We start from the raw sequence: 19,686 nt of genomic DNA on the forward strand, positions 1-19,686 counted from the left end.
GGGAAGAACTGGCTGGCGTTGGCGGCTGAAGAACGGAGTGTGACGTAGCATAAGCCCTCAGAGCGTGCGTGGAGTGTGATAGACTGACCTGAAGGCTGCGAGCTGCTGCACCAGCTCATCAATGGCGTTGAGCTGCGCATTCTATTGTAAAGCTATGACCGGTGTGATCCATGGAAGGCATGTAATGGTCCTCATAGCATCTCGGTTAACGGCTTCAAGGCGATCCCATTGGGCTCTTGTTAGATGTTGAAACTTCAACTTGATAAACAGTACTTGGCTGGAGAACTGCCCTCGCAAATTGCTGTGCAACTTACGAGCCAGCACCACTCGTTACACGAGAAATTATTCGAATCAAATCCAAAGTTTCAATGGCTTGCCTTTTTGCCTGAGAAAGCCAAGCAGTCGCTGACCCTCACTGGTGAATCATTATGAACAGGATTTTTACCTTCAGATTTTCCTCTAGTGGGCCGCCTGACAAAGGCACATTGGACTTGAAACAATTTTACGGAGTCCCCAGCGGTTGGCGACTGGGGTTTATGTAGTTTTATGCACGGAAAGTTGAAGGCCGATGGATGATGCATAATTACAGGTAATTATAACACCCAAGGCTTTTCCTCAAAGTAAGTGGCAGGTACATCGCACGGCAGAGAGCCAGAACCATTAATGCACACTAATAGAGCGTATTTTGATCACGCACAATTCTTTATCCTGATTGCCGCATTCGGTGAATGCTCGAGCGTGAATTCTGCGCCATTCACTAAGTGACAAACAAATGAAATGGAAAGCAAAAGTTGCGAAGAGCTTTCCTCCTGCGAGGGAAGTGACAAACAAGTGAAACGGAAGGCAAAAGGTGCGAACTGCTTTACTCCTGCGAGGGAGTTGGATTTTGATAATTTCCATGAAATCTGCACACACGTTTTTGAGAAAAGAGACTTGGATGTGAATAGGTTTAGCGCGCAAGAAAGACCGCTGATTGTTTGTCAGGAAGGAATATGCTGGCGGTATCTCAGCCTGGTCACTGGACGATCTCGAACTGCGGTTAGATCAGAAAAAATAGGCCGCTTGGCTTAGAATCAAAATATAAACAGTAATAAAGCGAACAAAAATGCGGCCTTGTACGACATCTAGCCCCTCAAATGACCTCGTGAGCTTTAATTTGGCAATTTCGATCAAGGTTAGCGGTGTGTTAATACCAGTTGTGAGGTTTAGCCAAATAACAATACCATGGAGCCTCAGTTTTATGAAGGCTTTCTATATTCCTTCGCTTGCGTGGCAAGCACTTGTGTGGAGTTGCAGGATAAAGAGAACTATTGGCTTCAATTGTCTTGATATAAGTTTTAGGAATTCAATGCCATTTAAAATTTCCACTCGCTGCATGTTTGCGGGCCCTGGCCTTTACCTTATGTGCTGCGACCTGAGAACGACGCTCGCACTCTGCCCCATGCATGCCCGCCCAAAGCTAACATTGCCTCACTATACCCCGTGCTGCGATCCGACCACGTGACCGACACAAGCTGCTATGTATAATCATAGGTCCCCTGCTTCCCACTTTCGCCTCGCTGTTCCGGCTGCAACGCGCCGCGTCGGCAGAGCGTTGCGGTTGAGGCGAAACGCAAATGGTCCCCAGTGCTATGCGTGGTCTCCGAACGTTAAATATCCCCATGTGGTTGACATTATTTCTGTGCACTGCACTACGCCGCCTCCCTCCCTCTTTCTTCTGTGAGTCCCTCCTTGAACCCTTAACTCAGGGCGTGATTGGGGCGTCCACTCAGGAAGTCCGCCATTTGGTTCCAGAAAACAAATTTTCATTTTTTTTCACCTCGCGTTTTCCTGCACAAAAGGCGGCCATTTTCTGCGGGATGTCAACGCACGTTAAGATCCGCAGGTGGTGGTCGCAATTATTCCGCGGCCCTCCACTGCGCGCCTTTTGTCTTCCTTCTTTCACTCTGTGGTTCATCTCCCCCATGACAGCGTAGTTGTAGTGTCTATGAGGAGTAAGACAGTTACTGTGTCTTCCCTTCACTCGTAACCAATTTGTGTATTTCTGCTCTTTTCTCATCATAGTCCTTCACTAGCGTGCCCTGCTGCTGCGTGCTGTGTAAATTCTGAGACACCTGGACGGAAGTCCATGTTGCGCGAAGCAAATGTGCTTTGAGGTAAATTAAACGGATGACGCTACGCCAACGACACCATCTAACCAGGGAACGCGCCAGTAACAGCTGTAGCTGCTGATGCGGCTTTCAGCACTGGCGTGCTTCTTAGGTACCTCATAGGCTGACTTTCGAAAAGCACCTTCTTTAAAGGGACACTGACGACAAATACAATTTGTCGCGCATACACAAAGCCCTGCGTTCTAATCGCAAAGACACTGCGCTTAGCAAAAACAAAGGTATCATAAGCTAGAAGACACCTCAAAAATAAATGTAGATGTTGCCTTCACCGCCATATTTCGAAAATAAAATTCGTCTGTCGACACCGCTTGTACACACCGAGGAAGACTCATTAGCTCTGGGCTCATAACACCAGCAGACATGATGTAGTGAGAAACAGAGAGTGGGGCGCCATAACCGGTATGATGCCATTGTTGGGAGCTTCGCGTATATAACCTGCTGCGGTAGCCAATTTGCTGAAGCATTAATTGACACCGTGACATGGGAGAGCCAAGAGCTTGAGTGCGCCACCTACCGATGCAGTTCCTCGGTCCCGCCGAGAAAGGTACGTAGGCGTACGGGTGGCGTCCCTTGGCGTTCTCCGCGAAGAAGCGCTCCGGGTGGAACTCCTCGGGCTTTGGAAATACTTCTGGATCCCGGTGCAGAAAGTACGTGGCTATCTGGATGATGGAGCCCTTTGGAAGCGTTGTTCCGCCTGCAAACATGATAGCAGCGAGTTCGGGGATCATGTGTGCAACCCGAAATATCGCGAAAACGGTGTGAAAGTAAAAATAAATGTGTGTGGCTAGTTGCGTTTGGTCCCTTTACTTACAGCATGGACAACTTTATAGCGGCCCTCAAAGATTTACTTCGCGGACAGGACAAGGAAGCTCTTCCAATCTCTGAAGCCCATCTGGAGGAACCGTATGCGGTGGCTCAGTGCCTTTGGGGAGCGGCTGCTGGTCCCAAGATGGCAGCTTCGATCCCGGCTGCGAAGGCCATATTTTCATGGTATCAAAATGCAAAAGCAATACAAGTGTGCTATGCGATTGCATCGCTCGTTGAAGTCCCTCGGGTGGTCTAAATTAATCAATAGCCCTCCCCTACGGAGTGCCTCGTTGAGAATCTATCAGTTCTCGAAGTTCTGAGATCACGGTGGTCGGCGCATGTACTAGGGGGCAAACACGATCGGTGCGCGTTCTCCGCTGCGGCGGGCGGTGAGGGTCAACACCTAAAATATTCTTACATGGTGGGGACTACTCACTAGTGCGTTAAAAATTTTCGCTTTGAATTGGGCTAGTTTTCAAGGAAAGTTGCCAAACATCTTATTATGTTTTTGTCAAGCCACTTTGTCTTCCGGGCACACCAAATTAATTCCGGAAATCAGATAATCGGTTGAAAACATTTCACAGATATTAATCAATTTCGCTTCGTAATGCAGATTCGCCAGCTTTCCCTTATAGCTCTTCCTAGTCGTCTTCAGCTAGTTTCTATGAACTTAATAAGCTCGTATTAGGTCTGTAGTATCAGACGTCACAGTATTCCAGCCCATGTCTATATATCAGGTTCGGTACTGGAGACAGTATTAGATGAGGCTGGCCAAGTAGCTCGTATTCAGATTGATCTTCTGAAGGCATGCGACAAAATTCGTCAGGATTAGTTTGCGGTCATAGAGAGTGCATATAGTGGTGTGCAAATACGGGCTTTGGGCAATGTTATGAGTTGTTGTATGGGAGGCATAAGCCTATAGCACTGAAATCATGTGTTCGCCAAGGTTGTCCTTCGTCGCTATTCTTGTTTGCCCTATATTTTGAACACATTTCGCAGAGTGTTATTAACAGAGTATCTATTAATGTATTTTCCATGGCTAAATTTGAACCTAAGGGTTTAGCTATGCTGATGACGTCGCCGCTTGTCGTGTTAACTTGACCCTTTACATTCAACTGGACACATCTCGCATCCAAAGTGATTGGTTCGGTCAATTGAATGCGAGGCCAACTCCTTTTGGTGGCCTAAGCGGGGCTGTGGCACCGTGCAGCATCTTGGGTCCATCCTCATCAGGTTTGCAACAGTAGCGCCTACTGGGATCCAAAATGTTACTTTTGAAATTGGCCGGGAACTCTTAGTGTTCTCTCGGGTCAAAGTCTGCAACATCTTCTTGGTTCCATTTGTTGCAGTTTGCCAACGTCCTGCAAACCCCGAATTGCGGGAAAAAGGAGGTGCGAGTATTGCACAGAGAATTCGCAACTTTCGTGTGGCGCTCTTAATAGAAGGCCCTGTGTCCTGACAACCTACTTCTTAATTTAGAGATCGCTAGAGCAAGCCTTGTTCACTTTTTGTGCATCAACTTGTTTTGCGTTTTATTTTTCTATTCAGCAAACCTTTCTTCTTTAGTTTCTGTGCTTACTGCGCTTTGGTGCTCATTTGTCTTACTTTTTCAAACTGACTAGCTCGTGAAGGGACTCTATGGGTATTCTATAAGTAGTTGTTGACAATTTTATCCCTGAGCTTTTTTAAATTTTCTGAATAGCCACTCCAGAACGCAGCTGGCTTCAGTTCTTACTGAGTCTTAGCTCATTATAGCGTTGAGATGGCAACCTCCTCTTGAGGCTCTTAGCACCTGCATTTTAAAGCGTATTAAGAAAACGCGCATTCATTCGGCTTCAAAAACGTTCTTTGTCAAATAGCACGCACCGACGCTGCCTGTCATGGCATGGCTTCACGCCAAGCAAAGCTTTTTGCCACTGAAGGTGAATTGCCGCTCGTGGAGATTAACTACTGGTAATTGTTTTATCATGCCTCGTGATGCTATATTCTTCTGCAATGTATTAGAATGAACGCTTAAGAAGGAGACTGAAATGAGACTGTGCAGTATTAGATTTTTGTCTGTTGAGGAAAACATTTGCTTTCTCGTGACCTCTTTCTCTTGGTGGGACTATTCAGTCAGTGCAAGAGCGGTACGATGAATTGATATGCCGAAGCACGACGACCGTCGAAGACTGTTAAGATTTTTTCCTTTTCAACACATTTTTGATTAAACAAAGGAAAAACTGACAGGGTTTTAACGTGGTTTAACCCAGTAGACATGAGAAAGCATTTGTTTATCCTGGTTGTCTCATGGTTTTGCTTTGTTAGGTCGTCGGCACGTCTGGCGGAGATATTAGTTCGATAGTAGACTTAGTTCATGAAGACGACGATGTGCAATACAAAGCGCGAAAGTATGTTGCAGTTTAATTCGAGGCTCAAAGGCTAACAACAAGAACAATAATATGAGGCAGGATCGACTGCGGCGATAGCACAGCCCTCTCGTGCAGTGGCCAGCAAAGCGGATCTGTTCGCACAGTCACGGCTTCGAATCCTAGTCGCGGCAATATTTTGTTTATTTATTTATGATTTGGCCAACGCTACCCTCAAGGAGAAGCCCCACAGAAACTCGGTAAACTGGTTAGGCCTCGTAGTGCAGCCCCTTTCGCACTAAAGGAAATGCGCCGATGGCGGAGTTGCCTAATGCAGCGGTCAGCGAACCTGATCTTTGCGCGTCGCCGTGGGTATGCTTACGGTATGCTATGCTATGCTTTTTGCTGCTGTCTCTTAGCCTTGTCCCCAACACACGGCCGCCGCCGGGTTTTTGTTGCTAGATGTCGTAGTTCTAATGCATTAGCATAAAGCTCTTCTTAAAACCAGGGAACGAGCTCTAGGTCGAACTAGGTTCACTGTTTTTCCAGTCTAGGTTCGGACGGCAAGTAGTTATAAAAATTCTGGTTCCCAGCTTCCTATATTTAAAACAAGACAGCTGTGCTCGAATAACAGCTTAGGTATTTGCTTGATGAGAACATGTGCTGAAGCTCGACGCCCATTTCAATGGAGACAAAACGCTAGAACGCGAGTGCTCAAAGCTTACTGTTGACTTAATAAAATTAACGACTTTTGGTAGAAGTATTTCTAGCGCCTCCCCCCTCCCCTCTTACAGCAAGTCTCATATAAAGTTGCTTTCAAATGGGAAAATAATTTCATACATAAATAATTTCTTCCTTGCAGTACGAGAGTAAGAAGGACTTGCAAAATGTCTGTAAAATGTATTTGCAGTGCAGAATAAACTGATTGATTGATTGATTGATTGATTGATTGATTGATTGATTGATTGATTGATTGATTGATTGATTGATTGCGCATAACTCAGCAAACATTCTCGTTTGTTACATTTGCCACCATTCTTTGCTGGAGGTGCGCATGATGATGATGATGATGATGTGTGCATCTTCTCGCTTGATTGTTCTGTTTCTTTTGCTTTAATTCTTATTCGTACGAAAACCCCATAGATTAAATATTTCCTGTCGGTAATTAAGCGTTTATCAGCCCCGGTGTCAATGGTCTTACAGTGATACCCAACTTCACCATACAGAATGACTGCAGTGCGTGTAGATATTTGTCTCGATGTGGCCACCAACTAAATATGAAAAAGGAAATGGCCAGCAGCGAAACATAAAAAAAAACGAAAAATAAAGGTATATTTCTTACCCACGGTGAAAGCTTCCGTGCAGGTTCTGCTGATGAGTGCTGCTGATGGGTATATGCGCTGGGCTTCCTGAAATAAGAAACAGAAAGCACTAGATGGTGAACGACATTTACTTTTGGTCCATCCGATGGTTTCCATTTTGAAGATATTAACGTAAACGCTGCACGCAGTAAAGGATATAAAGCAAAAAGAGTTCCTGACTATACACTTCTCTTGTACCAGGCGATGAAGCGGATGCAGCTGCATACTGCGGTGGAGTAGAGCCGGTAGTTTGACCCAAGCGACGTAAGTGTTGCAACAGACCACTAGCAAAGTCAGATCTGTACTGAAGCACCGGCGTGCCTTCTGGGGCACAGTCCGTCCAGCGCGTAAAGAGAAGCACCATATTTCCTCGCAAAGCAGATTTTCAGAACGCGACTTTTATATTCATTTCAAAAACCGATTTGAAGCTAACATTCTGCTGCAATTATGCGTCTCATTAATGCGTTTTATCAGCGCAGGTCCTTTCAAGTCTTCTTGCCTGCGCCGTCGCTTTTTTTATGCTTTGGAGGCTCGCATGGAAGCAGCTTCCCTGCGTCGACGCCTCGCCTCTTTCACTGGAGCTCCACAGACGCACATTGCAGGCGGCGTCGCTGCGTCTAGCTGCTGTTTGCTCTACCCGCCTGTGTGTAGGCGCTCACTGCGTGCCGACGTATCTACATCGCGGGTCAGTAGTGTTCGAATGCCTCAAACGCGGACCCAGACGAAGCAAGAAGAGCAGTGTCGTTGGAGACGGGCCAATGATTCATGAGCCGGGACGTTTCTCCCGCACTCATGGTCTTCTTTTCAAGGCATGCTTTCGGTTAAATCCCGGTGTGGCTTTCACAATAGGTGCTGGGACAGCTGTTTGCCGGACCGTCTCTTCACATTCAATTCTCGGCGCAGGGTCACATGAGCTGCGGTGGTTACGTGCTACGCTTCAACACCGCCAACGCAGAATAAGGCGTGAGCAACATACTAACAGCTGCAGTGTGAACAGAAACGCGGCTTATCGGGAATAAACTTAATTATACTAAGTTCAAGATGTGTGCAACATGCCGCGTGCTCATGTCTGAGAACTACGATGCTTATACAGGGTGTTTCACCTAAGACTTTCTGCAATTTTTAAAAATAAGCTATTTGAATTAGATGCGCTTTTTCTGGCATAGCATTGTCAGTGGTGTAGTACATCACAATGCAGCTAAGATGTGCTAACTAGCAGGCTTGTTCACCAATATTTAATAGTTAACTTTTAAACTATTACCGTTGGGCTCCTTAATTATTGAGAGGCATGTAGCCTACCGTAAGTAATGTTCATATCCGTTTTTAGAATTTCGAGAACGCGATTATCCTCGGTGCTGTGGCCCAACAAATTTCGCCTTCATCGCGCCAAAATACATGCGGTTTGAGAAGCTTGCAGGCAAAGCAACCTCTCCAGTGAACCTAACTCGTCGAAATAGCCAAAATTTGACCTTAGTCCGCGACTCCATTGGCGTAAGATTGCGCCGTTACTTGTTCGATAAGCAAACGCTGATGGCCTTCTTCAGAGCTATACAGTGCCGCTGCCCATTCCTTGCGCGTTTTCTGAGTTGTGATATCAGTGACATCACCAGTGACCATCAGTGAGCATCAGTGATATCAGTGACCATCAGTGATATCAGTAAAGGTCTGCCGTCTTCCTGAAAATCTGCATTTTGATTCGATTGAATCCGGGTTTACGGCATGTAATATTTAAGCACTGTGAAATGCCTCAGTGCGTTATCTACGGAGGTAAATCTCTTTGTGTTTACTCAGGTTTTTGACAGGTGCGGGATATCTCTGCCGGTCTAATCTCAGGTGTTGTAGTATCTAGTTGTATGCTGCAAGTGGATCGAACTGCTCCGGTTCCGAAATACATCTCTCGAAGCCCCGGGGGAGAAAATCTCGCGCTGAGTTGTGTGCCAGCTCGTTCCCCTCTATAGCTTGGTGTCCAGGCATGGATACCATTTCTTTGACTTCAGTCTAGGCTTGTCGGGGTTGGAGGATCAAGGACGCAAGCGGGAAAGCCCTTAATGAAGTTTCGGCAGGCTATTTTGAGTCTTTGAGTATGTGTTTCGAGGCGGGATATCTTGAAGTGAGAGCTATTGCCACCTCTTCTGCTGCTGTGTCGTGGAGGACTGCTGTAATTCCATTAACTGTCTGCCCTTTGTGGACAACCGTCACTGTTCCTAGTACATCTTCGGGACCAGCGGCGTCGACGTACAATACGTCTTCTTGCATTCCGTAGTGTTTCTGGATTTCCTTCACTCTTGCTTGTCATTGTGCCGGGTAGAACGCCAGGTGCATGTTCCCTGGAAGGCGAGCAGCCTTCAAGCATCCTCTCCAGGCGCTTCAGAGGGCTGCTTTATTCAGACGTGCACTCAATATAAAGGTTCCTGAGGACCCTTTCGCCTACCTGTGTGGTTGGCAGTCGGACGACTTCAGCCGTGAGGTGTGCCTGGATTAGTTCAATCGATAGTGCTGTCTACTCATAAGTTGAGCAGTCACTTGGTTGATGTCAATTGGCTGAAGATAGCTCTTTTATAGACCATTCTAACTGTGGTGCCGTTATGCTTTATATGAGGTTTTTTGAGGCGAAGGTATGGTGCCACTTATAGAATACGGCTGATAACCAGTGTCGGTATAAGGTGAAGGGTGTCATTTTCCTCCATTACGTGTTTCTCGGCTCTCCTCCATTACGTGTTTCTCGGCAATTCTTCGGACAACTTGCGTAGCTACGTCCCGGCGCTTATGTAGTGTGAATGAAATGTTGCCACTTTGTTGATGTGAAGCACAAGAATTTTGAGCATTTCCACCAGACATATCGGGGTGTTATTGATCTGAATTTCTATAGTGTCTTGATTATTCCCGTGTCAAATGACGCGCACCTCTGATTTTATAACGAACATGCGAGTCCACAGGCTTGTGCATAGGTTTGCACAGTCGTTGCCGCTTTCTAGAGAGATTCTTCTGTTGTGCACATGCTGCCCCTCGTGGTCCATATCGTAATGTCATCCGAGTGCAACGCATGACTGATGCCCGGTTTCTGATTTAGTTGGGAAGGGACATCGATCATGGCTATGCTGAAGAGAAGTGGGTGTTTCTTGTTCGCAACTCAGCTTCATGAGTGCATTGCGTTCCGATGTTCATTTGAACCTCCCGTTCAGTGAGGAAGCTGTTGATGGAAGCGAAAGTCGGCGTTCCTCATTTAATTACTTGGAGATTTTCCAGTATTGTCTAATGCTGGACATTATCTCTTCAGGTCTAATGCCAGAATAGATCTGTTGCTCTCTTTCCGTGTTTGATCAATAGCTTACGCGCGAACAAGATTTCGCGCGTGTCCGCGCGAACAAGTTTTCAACTTCCACGCTACCTATCGCGCTACATACTACTAGAATGCTAAAGCTTAACTGCTGGTACTGTTTATTCCGGTACCAAATCATTTTTGCACACCATTTATTCCAACCACAAAGCACACGCGCATTAACGTATCAGATCCTTCGAAATTAACATTAATTATTTTCTTCACATATAGGGCAGTGCAGTGCCGTTCTTGCGGCGAAAGTGGGCAAACTCGTTCAGACAGTAAACGGCGACTACAGTGTGAAAGAAATGCAGCATCGCCTAATTCCAGATTTGAAAGCGAGGCCATGGACTCCATTGAGATAGTGAAGTGGAGTTGGCTGTCTTCCAAAAGCCGATTGTTCGCGGAAGAGACTTGTTCAAATGCAGAGACAAAGGTGAAGGAACCGGCCTACCAAGAACAACAGCAGCCAACTGCACTATCCTCGGCGCTCGGTTTGAAAGCGGCACTTCCTTAGATACACTACTATCTGTAATGTCACCTCGCTGCATTGGTCTAGCACCCTGAAAGAATTGAATACGTCGGCTGTGGCGACGTCAGTAAGTGCGCTGTGCGGACAACGCGCGACAAAATAACCGCTGCTCTAAGCCGCACTCAATTAAAACTGACTGTAATGGGAACGACCGGCAGCCGTTCACGCGGTGGACGAAGAGGAGAACGAAGTGCTGTGCTGGTTTCGATGTGACTCCGGGGTGTGTGCCTGCCGTGACGCGTCTTTGGTCAACGGCCTCCGACCTGTGCTTCGAAGACGCACCTGTACACTTGGTGGAGGTGCTTCGATCCCCGTCCCGGTGCTCAACCTGGAACTCAGGAGCGGAACGCTACTTGCACCGCCAACAATGCCAAACACTTCGACGCAGTCGTCGCCGGCCACCCCTGCCACCGTCCTCTGTTCCGGGGTCCAACGACAGCGCGACCCTTCCCCATTTAGCGGTACGGACGACCAGGACGTCGACGACTGGTTGGCGACCTACGAGCGCGTCAGCACTTACAATCGGTGGGACGATTCCATCAAGCTGAGCAACGTGCTCTTCTATCTCACAGACGTTGCCAACTTATGGTTTCGTAACCATGAAGCGGACCTTCCCACCTGGTCATCATTCAAGACTAGCTTCGCCGACGTTTTCGGCCGCCCCGCCGTGCGGAAACTCCGCGCCGAGCAACGCCTCCGTGCTCGAGCACAGCTACCGACCGAAACATTCACCGGCTACATTGAAGACATTGTCGATTTGTGTAAGCGCGTGAACCCTTCGATGTCCGAGGCTGATAAAGTTAATAACATTCTTAAAGGCATAGCAGATGACGCTTTCCAAATGCTCCTGGCGAAGAACCCCACCTCCGTCAGTGCCGTCATCGAGCTGTGCCAGAGCTTCGACGAGTTGCGCAAGCAACGCGCTTCTACGCGGCAGTCTGGTGCGCCTCCCGAGAGTCTTGCTGGCTTGGCCCTTGGTCCCTCGTCTCCGGACCAAACCCTCTTCATGGAGCGCGTGAAAGATTTTATACGCGAGGAAATCGCCCGCCAGCTTTCTCTTCTCCATCACGCCGTTCCAGACCCTGTCTGCCCTACTGCCGACCTAGCGCCCTCCCTTGCGCCGACTATCCGCCGTGTTGTTCAGGAGCAGGTCGCTGCAGTCCTGCCGTCCAGCCCCCCGCCTCCTCCTGTCGCAGCACCACTCACCTATGCGGAAGCCGTCCGACGGGCACCGCGCTCGCTTGCCTCTCCTACGTACCGCAGCAGCCCTGCCTATTATGCTCCAACCCCATCCATGCCACTTCCGCCAGCCTCGTTTCCTCGCACACGACGACATCCTACGAACCCTTGGCGCACCGCCGATAATCGGCCCATCTGCTACGCTTGTGGGCTTCCAGGGCACGTCGCACGTCTCTGCCGTCAGCGCTTGCCTCGCTATGGGGATGCTGCGCACACGTACGATCACGGATACGATCACGAGCCGACCTTGCCCAATGGCTCTTCCGGCTCCTCTATGTCTCGCCCCCAGTACTCGACTCGCCGCTCGCCTTCGCCTCGCCGCCGTTCCATTTCCCCAATGCTTCGGCGACCGGCGACCGGGAACGACCGGCAGCCGTTCACGCGGTGATTGATTGTGCTCGTGCTGAACTTGCGCTATCTTCCGTGTGTAACGTTTCCCTGTGCGACCTGCCTGTGCCCTCCGCTAAACTTCTCGTAGCCGCCGACACCACCATACCTCCCTTTTCTTCTGTCCTCGTCCCGCTCTTACCTGCCTCTGCCTTCAGCAGCCCTGTTCTCTTCACACCCACTACTGCTGCCACCCGCCGTCACCACCTTCTGATTCCTTTCGCCGTTCTCACGATTTCCGGTGGTCACTGTGCCATTTATGTCTCCAACCCTTTTGCTTGCCCGTCCTCTCTCCTTCGCGGCGAATGCCTCGGTCGTATCGAAGAACTGGACTCTGCACTTGCCTACGAGTTCTCTGATCACCGTGCATGTCCCGAGGTTGCTCTCCTGGACATTTGTGCGACCACGCCCGATCCGCGTCCCGCCGACGTATTTCATCGCGCCATCGCTACCGACCTTCCGCCCGCTCAACGTGACCAGCTACTGCAACTTCTCCAACGCTTCAGCGCGTCTTTTGACCTTTCCCAACCTTCTTTGGGCCGTGCGTTCGCCGTCTCTCACGAAATTGACACAGGTACGCACGCCCCCTTGCGCCAGCGACCGTACCGCGTCTCGCCCACAGAGCGCCGCGTCATCCGTGAAAATGTCGACGATATGCTACAGCGCGGCATCATACAGCCTTCTCACAGCCCTTGGGCCTCTCCTGTTGTCTTGGTGACGAAAAAAGATGGCTCCATCCGGTTCTGCGTGGACTACCGTCGTCTCAACCAGATTACTCGCAAGGACGTTTACCCTCTACCCCGAATCGACGACGCACTGGACTGCTTGCAGGGAGCGGAGTATTTTTCGTCCTTAGACTTACGCTCTGGATACTGGCAAGTCCCGATGGCTGCTGCTGACCGGCCGAAAACCGCCTTCGTCACACCAGACGGCCTGTATGAATTCAATGTCATGCCATTCGGCCTATGCAATGCCCCAGCCACATTCGAGAGAATGATGGATAATATTCTCAGCGGGCTCAAATGGGAAACGTGTCTGTGCTATCTGGATGACATTGTCGTTTTTTCCAAAGATTTTTCTTCCCATTTACTTCGCCTCCAGCGTGTTCTCACGTGCCTTACTGCAGCCGGGCTACAACTAAACCTCAAGAAATGTCACTTCGGTGCCACGAAGCTGATGATATTAGGTCATGTCATCTCCAAAGATGGTGTTCTTCCTGACCCTGCCAAACTTCGCGCCGTCGCTGACTTTCCCAAACCGACCACCTTAAAAGAACTTCGCAGTTTTGTAGGCTTGTGTTCATACTTCCGCCGCTTCATCCGGAATTTCGCCTGTATCATCGCCCCTTTAACGCAGCTTCTTGCCGGCAGCCCGAACCTCTCGTCTTGGTCACCCGCCTGCGATGCCGCATTCGACACTTTACGTCGCCTTCTGGTCTCCCCGCCAATACTGCGCCATTTTGATCCTGACTGTCCGACCGAAATTCACACTGACGCCAGCGGTGTGGGGTTGGGCGCAGTTCTTGCCCAACGGAAGACTGGGTATCCAGAATATGTTGTCGCTTACGCCAGCCGCACTCTCACCAAGGCGGAATCTAACTATTCAGTGACAGAAAAAGAGTGTCTGGCCATCATTTGGGCGATTGCCAAGTTCCGCCCTTACGTCTACGGCCGGCCGTTCTATGTCGTCACCGACCATCATGCTCTTTGCTGGCTGTCCTCCCTCAAAGATCCCTCTGGCCGACTTGCCCGCTGGGCTTTACGTCTGCAGGAATTTGATATTCACGTCATTTATCGCTCTGGACGCAAGCACTCCGACGCCGACGCACTTTCCCGTTCACCACTTCCTTGCGATTCCGCCTCTGCCCTCGTCTGTGCCTATGATTTCTCGTCGTTCGGTGTCCCTGATATGCTCTCCGAGCAACAGCAGGATCCTTGGATCAACTCACTCCTCACCTTCCTCTCTAATCCCTCGCCACCTTCTTCATCCCGTACTCTTCGTCGCCAAGCCCCCCATTTTGCCGTTCGTGATGGCCTCTTATACCGGCGTAACTACCTGTCCGAAGGGCGGAAGTGGCTGTTGGTGATTCCTCGCCACCTCCGTGCTGCGATCTGCGCCTCCTTCCACGCAGACCCACAATACGGCCATGCCGGTGTATTGAAGACGTATGCTCACCTGCGTCTGCGATATTATTGGCGCGGTATGTACCGCTTCGTACGACAGTACATTCGGTCGTGTACAGCCTGCCAACGTCGCAAGAACCCTCCCCGCCACAACACCGCCCCATTGCAGCCGTTACCCTGCCCTGCCCGCCCCTTTGACCGCGTCGGCATTGATCTTTACGGTCCGCTTCCCACCAGTTCGGCTAACAACCGCTGGGTAATCGTGGCCGTTGACCACCTAACCCGCTACGTAGAAACGTCGCCTCTCCAATCTGCGACCGCACAGGACGTTGCTTCTTTCATTCTACACCGTCTTGTTCTTCGTCACGGCGCCCCGAAAGAATTGCTCAGTGACCGTGGCCGTGTTTTTCTATCGGAAGTCGTCGCGGCACTGCTCAAGGAATGCAAAATCGTTCATCGCTGTACCAGCGCCTATCACCCCCAAACCAACGGCATGACTGAACGGTTCAACCGCACTCTCAGTGACATGCTCGCTATGTACGTTGATACCGCCCACTCCAACTGGGATAAAGTACTTCCTTTCGTAACCTACGCGTATAATACGGCTACGCAGACAACGACGGGATTCTCTCCTTTCTTCCTCTTATATGGTCGCGAGCCTACCTCCACAATGGACACCATCCTTCCCTATCGCCCTGATTCTTCCGAGACAACATCCTTCTCCGAAGCCCACATGTATGCCGAAGAATGTCGACAACTTGCGCGCTCTTTCACCACACAACTCCAGCAGCACCAGAAGCACCCTCGGGACCCCTTGGACCCTCCCGCGTCATATCCCTCCGGCGCACTCGTTTGGCTCTGGGTGCCTTCCTCCACTCCCGGCCTCGCCACGAAACTACTTTCCCGCTATCACGGCCCTTACCGCGTTCTTCAACAAACTTCTCCCGTGACTTACATAGTTGAGCCCCTTGACCCCTCCCCGGATCATCGTCGCCGGGGGCGTGAAACTGTACACGTCGAGCGTCTTAAGCCCTACTACGACCCGTCAATTCTTTCGTCCCCGTAAGTCGCCAGGATGGCTTTTTTTCGCCGGGGAGGTAACTGTAATGGGAACGACCGGCAGCCGTTCACGCGGTGGACGAAGAGGAGAACGAAGTGCTGTGCTGGTTTCGGTGTGACTCCGGGGTGTGTGCCTGCCGTGACGCGTCTTTGGTCAACGGCCTCCGACCTGTGCTTCGAAGACGCACCTGTACATGACAAATATCTTACAATTTCAGGTGAGCAAAGCACCTACGACAATCTCCTGCAGCATCAAACCAGTTGCGCGCGGCTAAAAACACTATTTGTTAATCAGCTGAAACCCTCGTCATAAAGAGAGCGATAAAGCAGCGCACCGGTGGTTATCAGCATGAAACAAACAAACAAGCATTAAAAATCTTTCCAGCAATATTCACCAAATATCCCTCTGATGGTTGGTTCATTTACTTCCAAAAGCGACTCATGCTAAGAGGGATGCCGTAGTGGAGGGCTCTGGTTAATTTCTACCACCCTGAGCTCTTTATTGTAAACTGGTATTGCATAGTACACGGGCCTGTAGTATTGCGCCTCCATGGAAATGCTGCCGCCGAGGCCGGAATCGAGACCGCATCGTTCGAGTCGGCAGACGAGCACCATAACGAGCAAGCAACCGCAGCGAATAAAATTAATTGCGAGAACGCCGAAAACATAATGTCTTTCCGGACTGCTTTTTGTAATCATAGCCCCTGAACAATGTAACCCTTAGTGCCTCACCTTGAGGTCGCACTCGAGGTACTTCATCTGCTTCAGGTCCTCGGAGGTGACGTGGCGCTCTTTGTCTTCTCCGAAGATTAGGTCCAGCTCCTCGTGTATGAGTTGCTGCTCCGCTGGCTGGTGTCCAATGAGGAATAGAGCCCAGCTGATCGCCACCCCCGTCGTGTCGTGGCCCTTGAACAGAAAGCGCGACGATTTCGCTTGCTTCAATTGGGTTCCTGTTTAGAAATTTTAGTTTATAGAACTACGCAACTATTTCGCATCCCGTAAGTCAGACAGAACATTCAATTTGAATTTGAAAGATTGAGGGTGCGGGTGCCGCTATGCTCTGTATTCTTTTTTATACGTCTTAAACCTGACCATTAGCATGCAAGGTATTAAGAGCCAAAAAGAGCAAAATACTACCTCTACATTATGCCAGCCAAAATAGCGACATTCAGACGCCAATGTGTTGGTGTGTGTGTGAGCATGTGCGTACGTACATACGTAAGTGCATGTGCGCTTGCGTGTGCGCACGCAGGCGTACGCGTGCATGCGTGCAGTGTGTGCATGCGTGCGCGCGTGCGCGTGCCTGTGTGTGCGTGCGTTCGCGCGTGTGCATGCGCGTTCGACAGCGTCTGGGTGTTGTCGGGAAATGAGAGATGAGAATCTGTTGAAAACTGGCTGAGAGTCGCCAGTTCGCGCCCGTGTTTTTTTTTTCGCACTGACCTCGGTGGCAGTAAAGATAAATAATTTGAGCGAGAAGTGTCGGGTACTGAAAGTTTGCTCAGATCAAGCTTTGTGTGCAGGCGGCATGCGACAATGAATGCATAACGTGCGTAACGGTTTGCAGCGAATTTCGACACTTGGATTAGAGGAGTAGCGGTCCAGTCTTCTAATTTACACGTTTAAACATACGTTTCAGTAATGCACGGGTTATACAGATTATGCATCTTAATACTGAATCTTTTCTGAATTCTGCTTAAAGCCTTAAGTCATTCAATCATTTTTTACGAACGTCTACCCGAGATGTATTCCCGCTACCACGTTGTTTCCATACAACAGTGTCTCGGGAATTCCAGTTGTGCCCTTCAGCATCCTTGTGGATACTGTTATATTCTAGCAAAGAATGCTGAGCTAGTTCGTCAGATTTACCGACATTTCCCATGTATCCCTCTCCACCTATGATCACAATCTCACAATACAATATCACAAGTCCCCCACTATTATCGCAACACACGCCGTAATCTCCCCTGCTTTAGCTGGCTTTTCCAAATACCCCTTATTTTCGTTACCAACCTTTCTTTGCTGCTTGCTCTGAGATTCCACCTTAGCCTAGCTTATCGGCGCTATGCTTTCTGTCTTTTTTCTTTCCCTTTTCTTGTCTGCCACGCTTAGGTTCTAGATCATCGCGTCCCGTTTGGGTAAGCTGATATCAGTGCCATGTCTGGTGGAACAGCAGCACGAAAAGACCGTCAGCTTTATATCCTCTTCATACCTAATATAAGCCCCACGAAAAACTTCATACTCATGTGTAAATAGTTATCATCATTGCCCATCATCTTTTCGGTCGCTAACGGCACTTCTCGAAAACATCAACAAAGCCTGTTCCCGACCTCCCAACTACCTTTCTTACAGCGCCATTAAGCTCTAGTTTGGCTGTGACCTTGTGCTTTGTGTTTCTTTCATTGCCCGAGTGCAGCATCTGGCAAACGCCATTGTTGTTAGCATTATAGATGCGCTTGCAGTCTGCGATAACAGGTGTGCTTGTGAATAAGGCGCATCCTAACAGTCAGCGCTGTAATATCTTGCCGTTCTTTAGGTGGATCAGTGCGGCCAGCTAAGAGGCTAAAAGAACAGTTCTCAGTTACATCGATACATCTCAACTTTAATTGCAGGCTCGACGGAACATGAAACTTGTCAGTGATTAACACTGCTATAAAGTGGCAGCCTTACTTCCCTCCTTAAGTGCCTTAAGGAAGGCAAAGCTCATCAAGAAACGAAAAGCGTAATTTGCTTGCAAACACGGCGTTGGAGAAGAGGTCGCGGATTAAAGCACAGAAGGAATAGCCTGCTGTGCGGTGCTTTCCACCTGTTTTACTGAATTATGCAATGCATCCATCGCATCAGGCCTAAGGGCTAATATCCGAAACATTCTTTGCTGGACTAGCGCTTTGCTGCAGAAAATACGTGCATGGTTTTGCGCTTTCGGCGCGTAACTTGTGCCGTGCGAGCGTACCCCGAACATAAAGGTGTCGACCTCTTCTCTGATGCCTTCCTCCGTGATGTTGTTCTTGAAGTGTTCCAGCAGAAGCAGATCCAATAAGGGCCAGACTTTCTTGCGCCCCACTCCGGAGCTGTCATCTTCGAGGCTGATCTGGCCACTGTCTACTTCGCTGCGTAGCGCTTGCTTGCGTTCGGCGATCACCTGTGGTAGCGCAAATGGAAATGTGAAATACAGATTAAAAAATGTACACTGCACATGCGTGTACTGTACTCAAAGCGACTTTTCATTTTTCTAGCATAATTAAACAGAAAGTGAAGGCTACAGCCCCATCACTGTCGCTAACAGTTCCAAAAGCGATGTCATATCATTTAACCTGAAGTCTCTACCAATGAGGTCATTTTAAAAATAGATGGTTAGAGTCATTGAATAAGTTGTCGAAGTACAGCAATCCTCCTCTCCTCGTCCTGACTGATATTTCCAGCACTGCAATCGCATCCATGTTCCTTATTCATCCACCCCCGCAAAATCATTATTTTAAGTGATATATTAAGCCTCTGAGTATATGGCTCAGTGAAATTCAGAGATAACGGATACGGACGCTTACAATAAACGGGAAATTATAATTTTGTTGCTCTCTGAAACAGAAGCTCGGGATCTCGGACATGCACGCTGGTCCTAGAGGAAGGCGTAGAGTCTTTGAAAGGCTCCGCTCTATGGAAGTCCTTGCAAATCATAGCGTTCACTATATATATATATATATATATATATATATATATATATATATGTGTGTGTGTGTGTGTGTGTGTGTGTGTGTGTGTGTGTGTGTGTGTGTGTGTGTGTGTTTCAGTAATATTCTAAATTCATCAACACCACAAAATAAATAAAAATAAACTAAAAATCCCCTGTGTTACTTGGTTGCTGTGCTCACACACACACACACACACACACACACACACACACACACACACACACACACACACACACACACACACACACACACACACACACACACACACACACACACACACACACACACACACACACATATATATATATATATATATATATATTTGTTTGTTTGCTTGTTTGTTTATGGGGTTTTAACGTCCCAAAGCGACTAAGGCTATGAGAGACGCCGTAGTGGAGGGCTGCGGAAATTTCGACCATCTGGGGTTCTTTAACGTGCACTGACATCGCACAGTACATGGGCCTCTAGAATTTCTCCCCCAAAGAAATTCTGCCGCCGCGGATATATATATATATATATAAGATGAGGCCTTGGTAGCCGGACATGATATCGTCGACACAGCACCCGCAGACAGCTTTTCCCCGCCGTTTCCATCGTCCATTGAGTATCGCGTCTGGAAACCAAGCGAAACCACCAGCGCGGCATATCCGCTTC

At 48.9% G+C, this 19,686-nt stretch overlaps 1 protein-coding gene across 1 annotated transcript in view; it reads right to left on the bottom strand.

The window, feature by feature from the left end:
- Window positions 1–19,686, bottom strand: part of LOC149334263 (cytochrome P450 4c3-like) — a 64,108-nt gene that overhangs the window by 3,597 nt on the left and 40,825 nt on the right. The window contains exons 8-11 of the mRNA XM_089555099.1: window positions 18,297–18,485; window positions 16,079–16,252; window positions 6,669–6,735; window positions 2,686–2,865 (exon numbers count right to left, since the gene is read on the bottom strand). Of these exons, the coding sequence (XP_089411225.1) occupies window positions 2,686–2,865; window positions 6,669–6,735; window positions 16,079–16,252; window positions 18,297–18,485 (610 nt within the window). The remainder of the gene's footprint in view (window positions 1–2,685; window positions 2,866–6,668; window positions 6,736–16,078; window positions 16,253–18,296; window positions 18,486–19,686) is intronic.

Source organism: Amblyomma mixtum, chromosome 8 (genome assembly GCF_055824585.1).
Source record: "Amblyomma mixtum isolate Tamu chromosome 8, ASM5582458v1, whole genome shotgun sequence".
NCBI classification, from domain to species: domain Eukaryota; kingdom Metazoa; phylum Arthropoda; class Arachnida; order Ixodida; family Ixodidae; genus Amblyomma; species Amblyomma mixtum.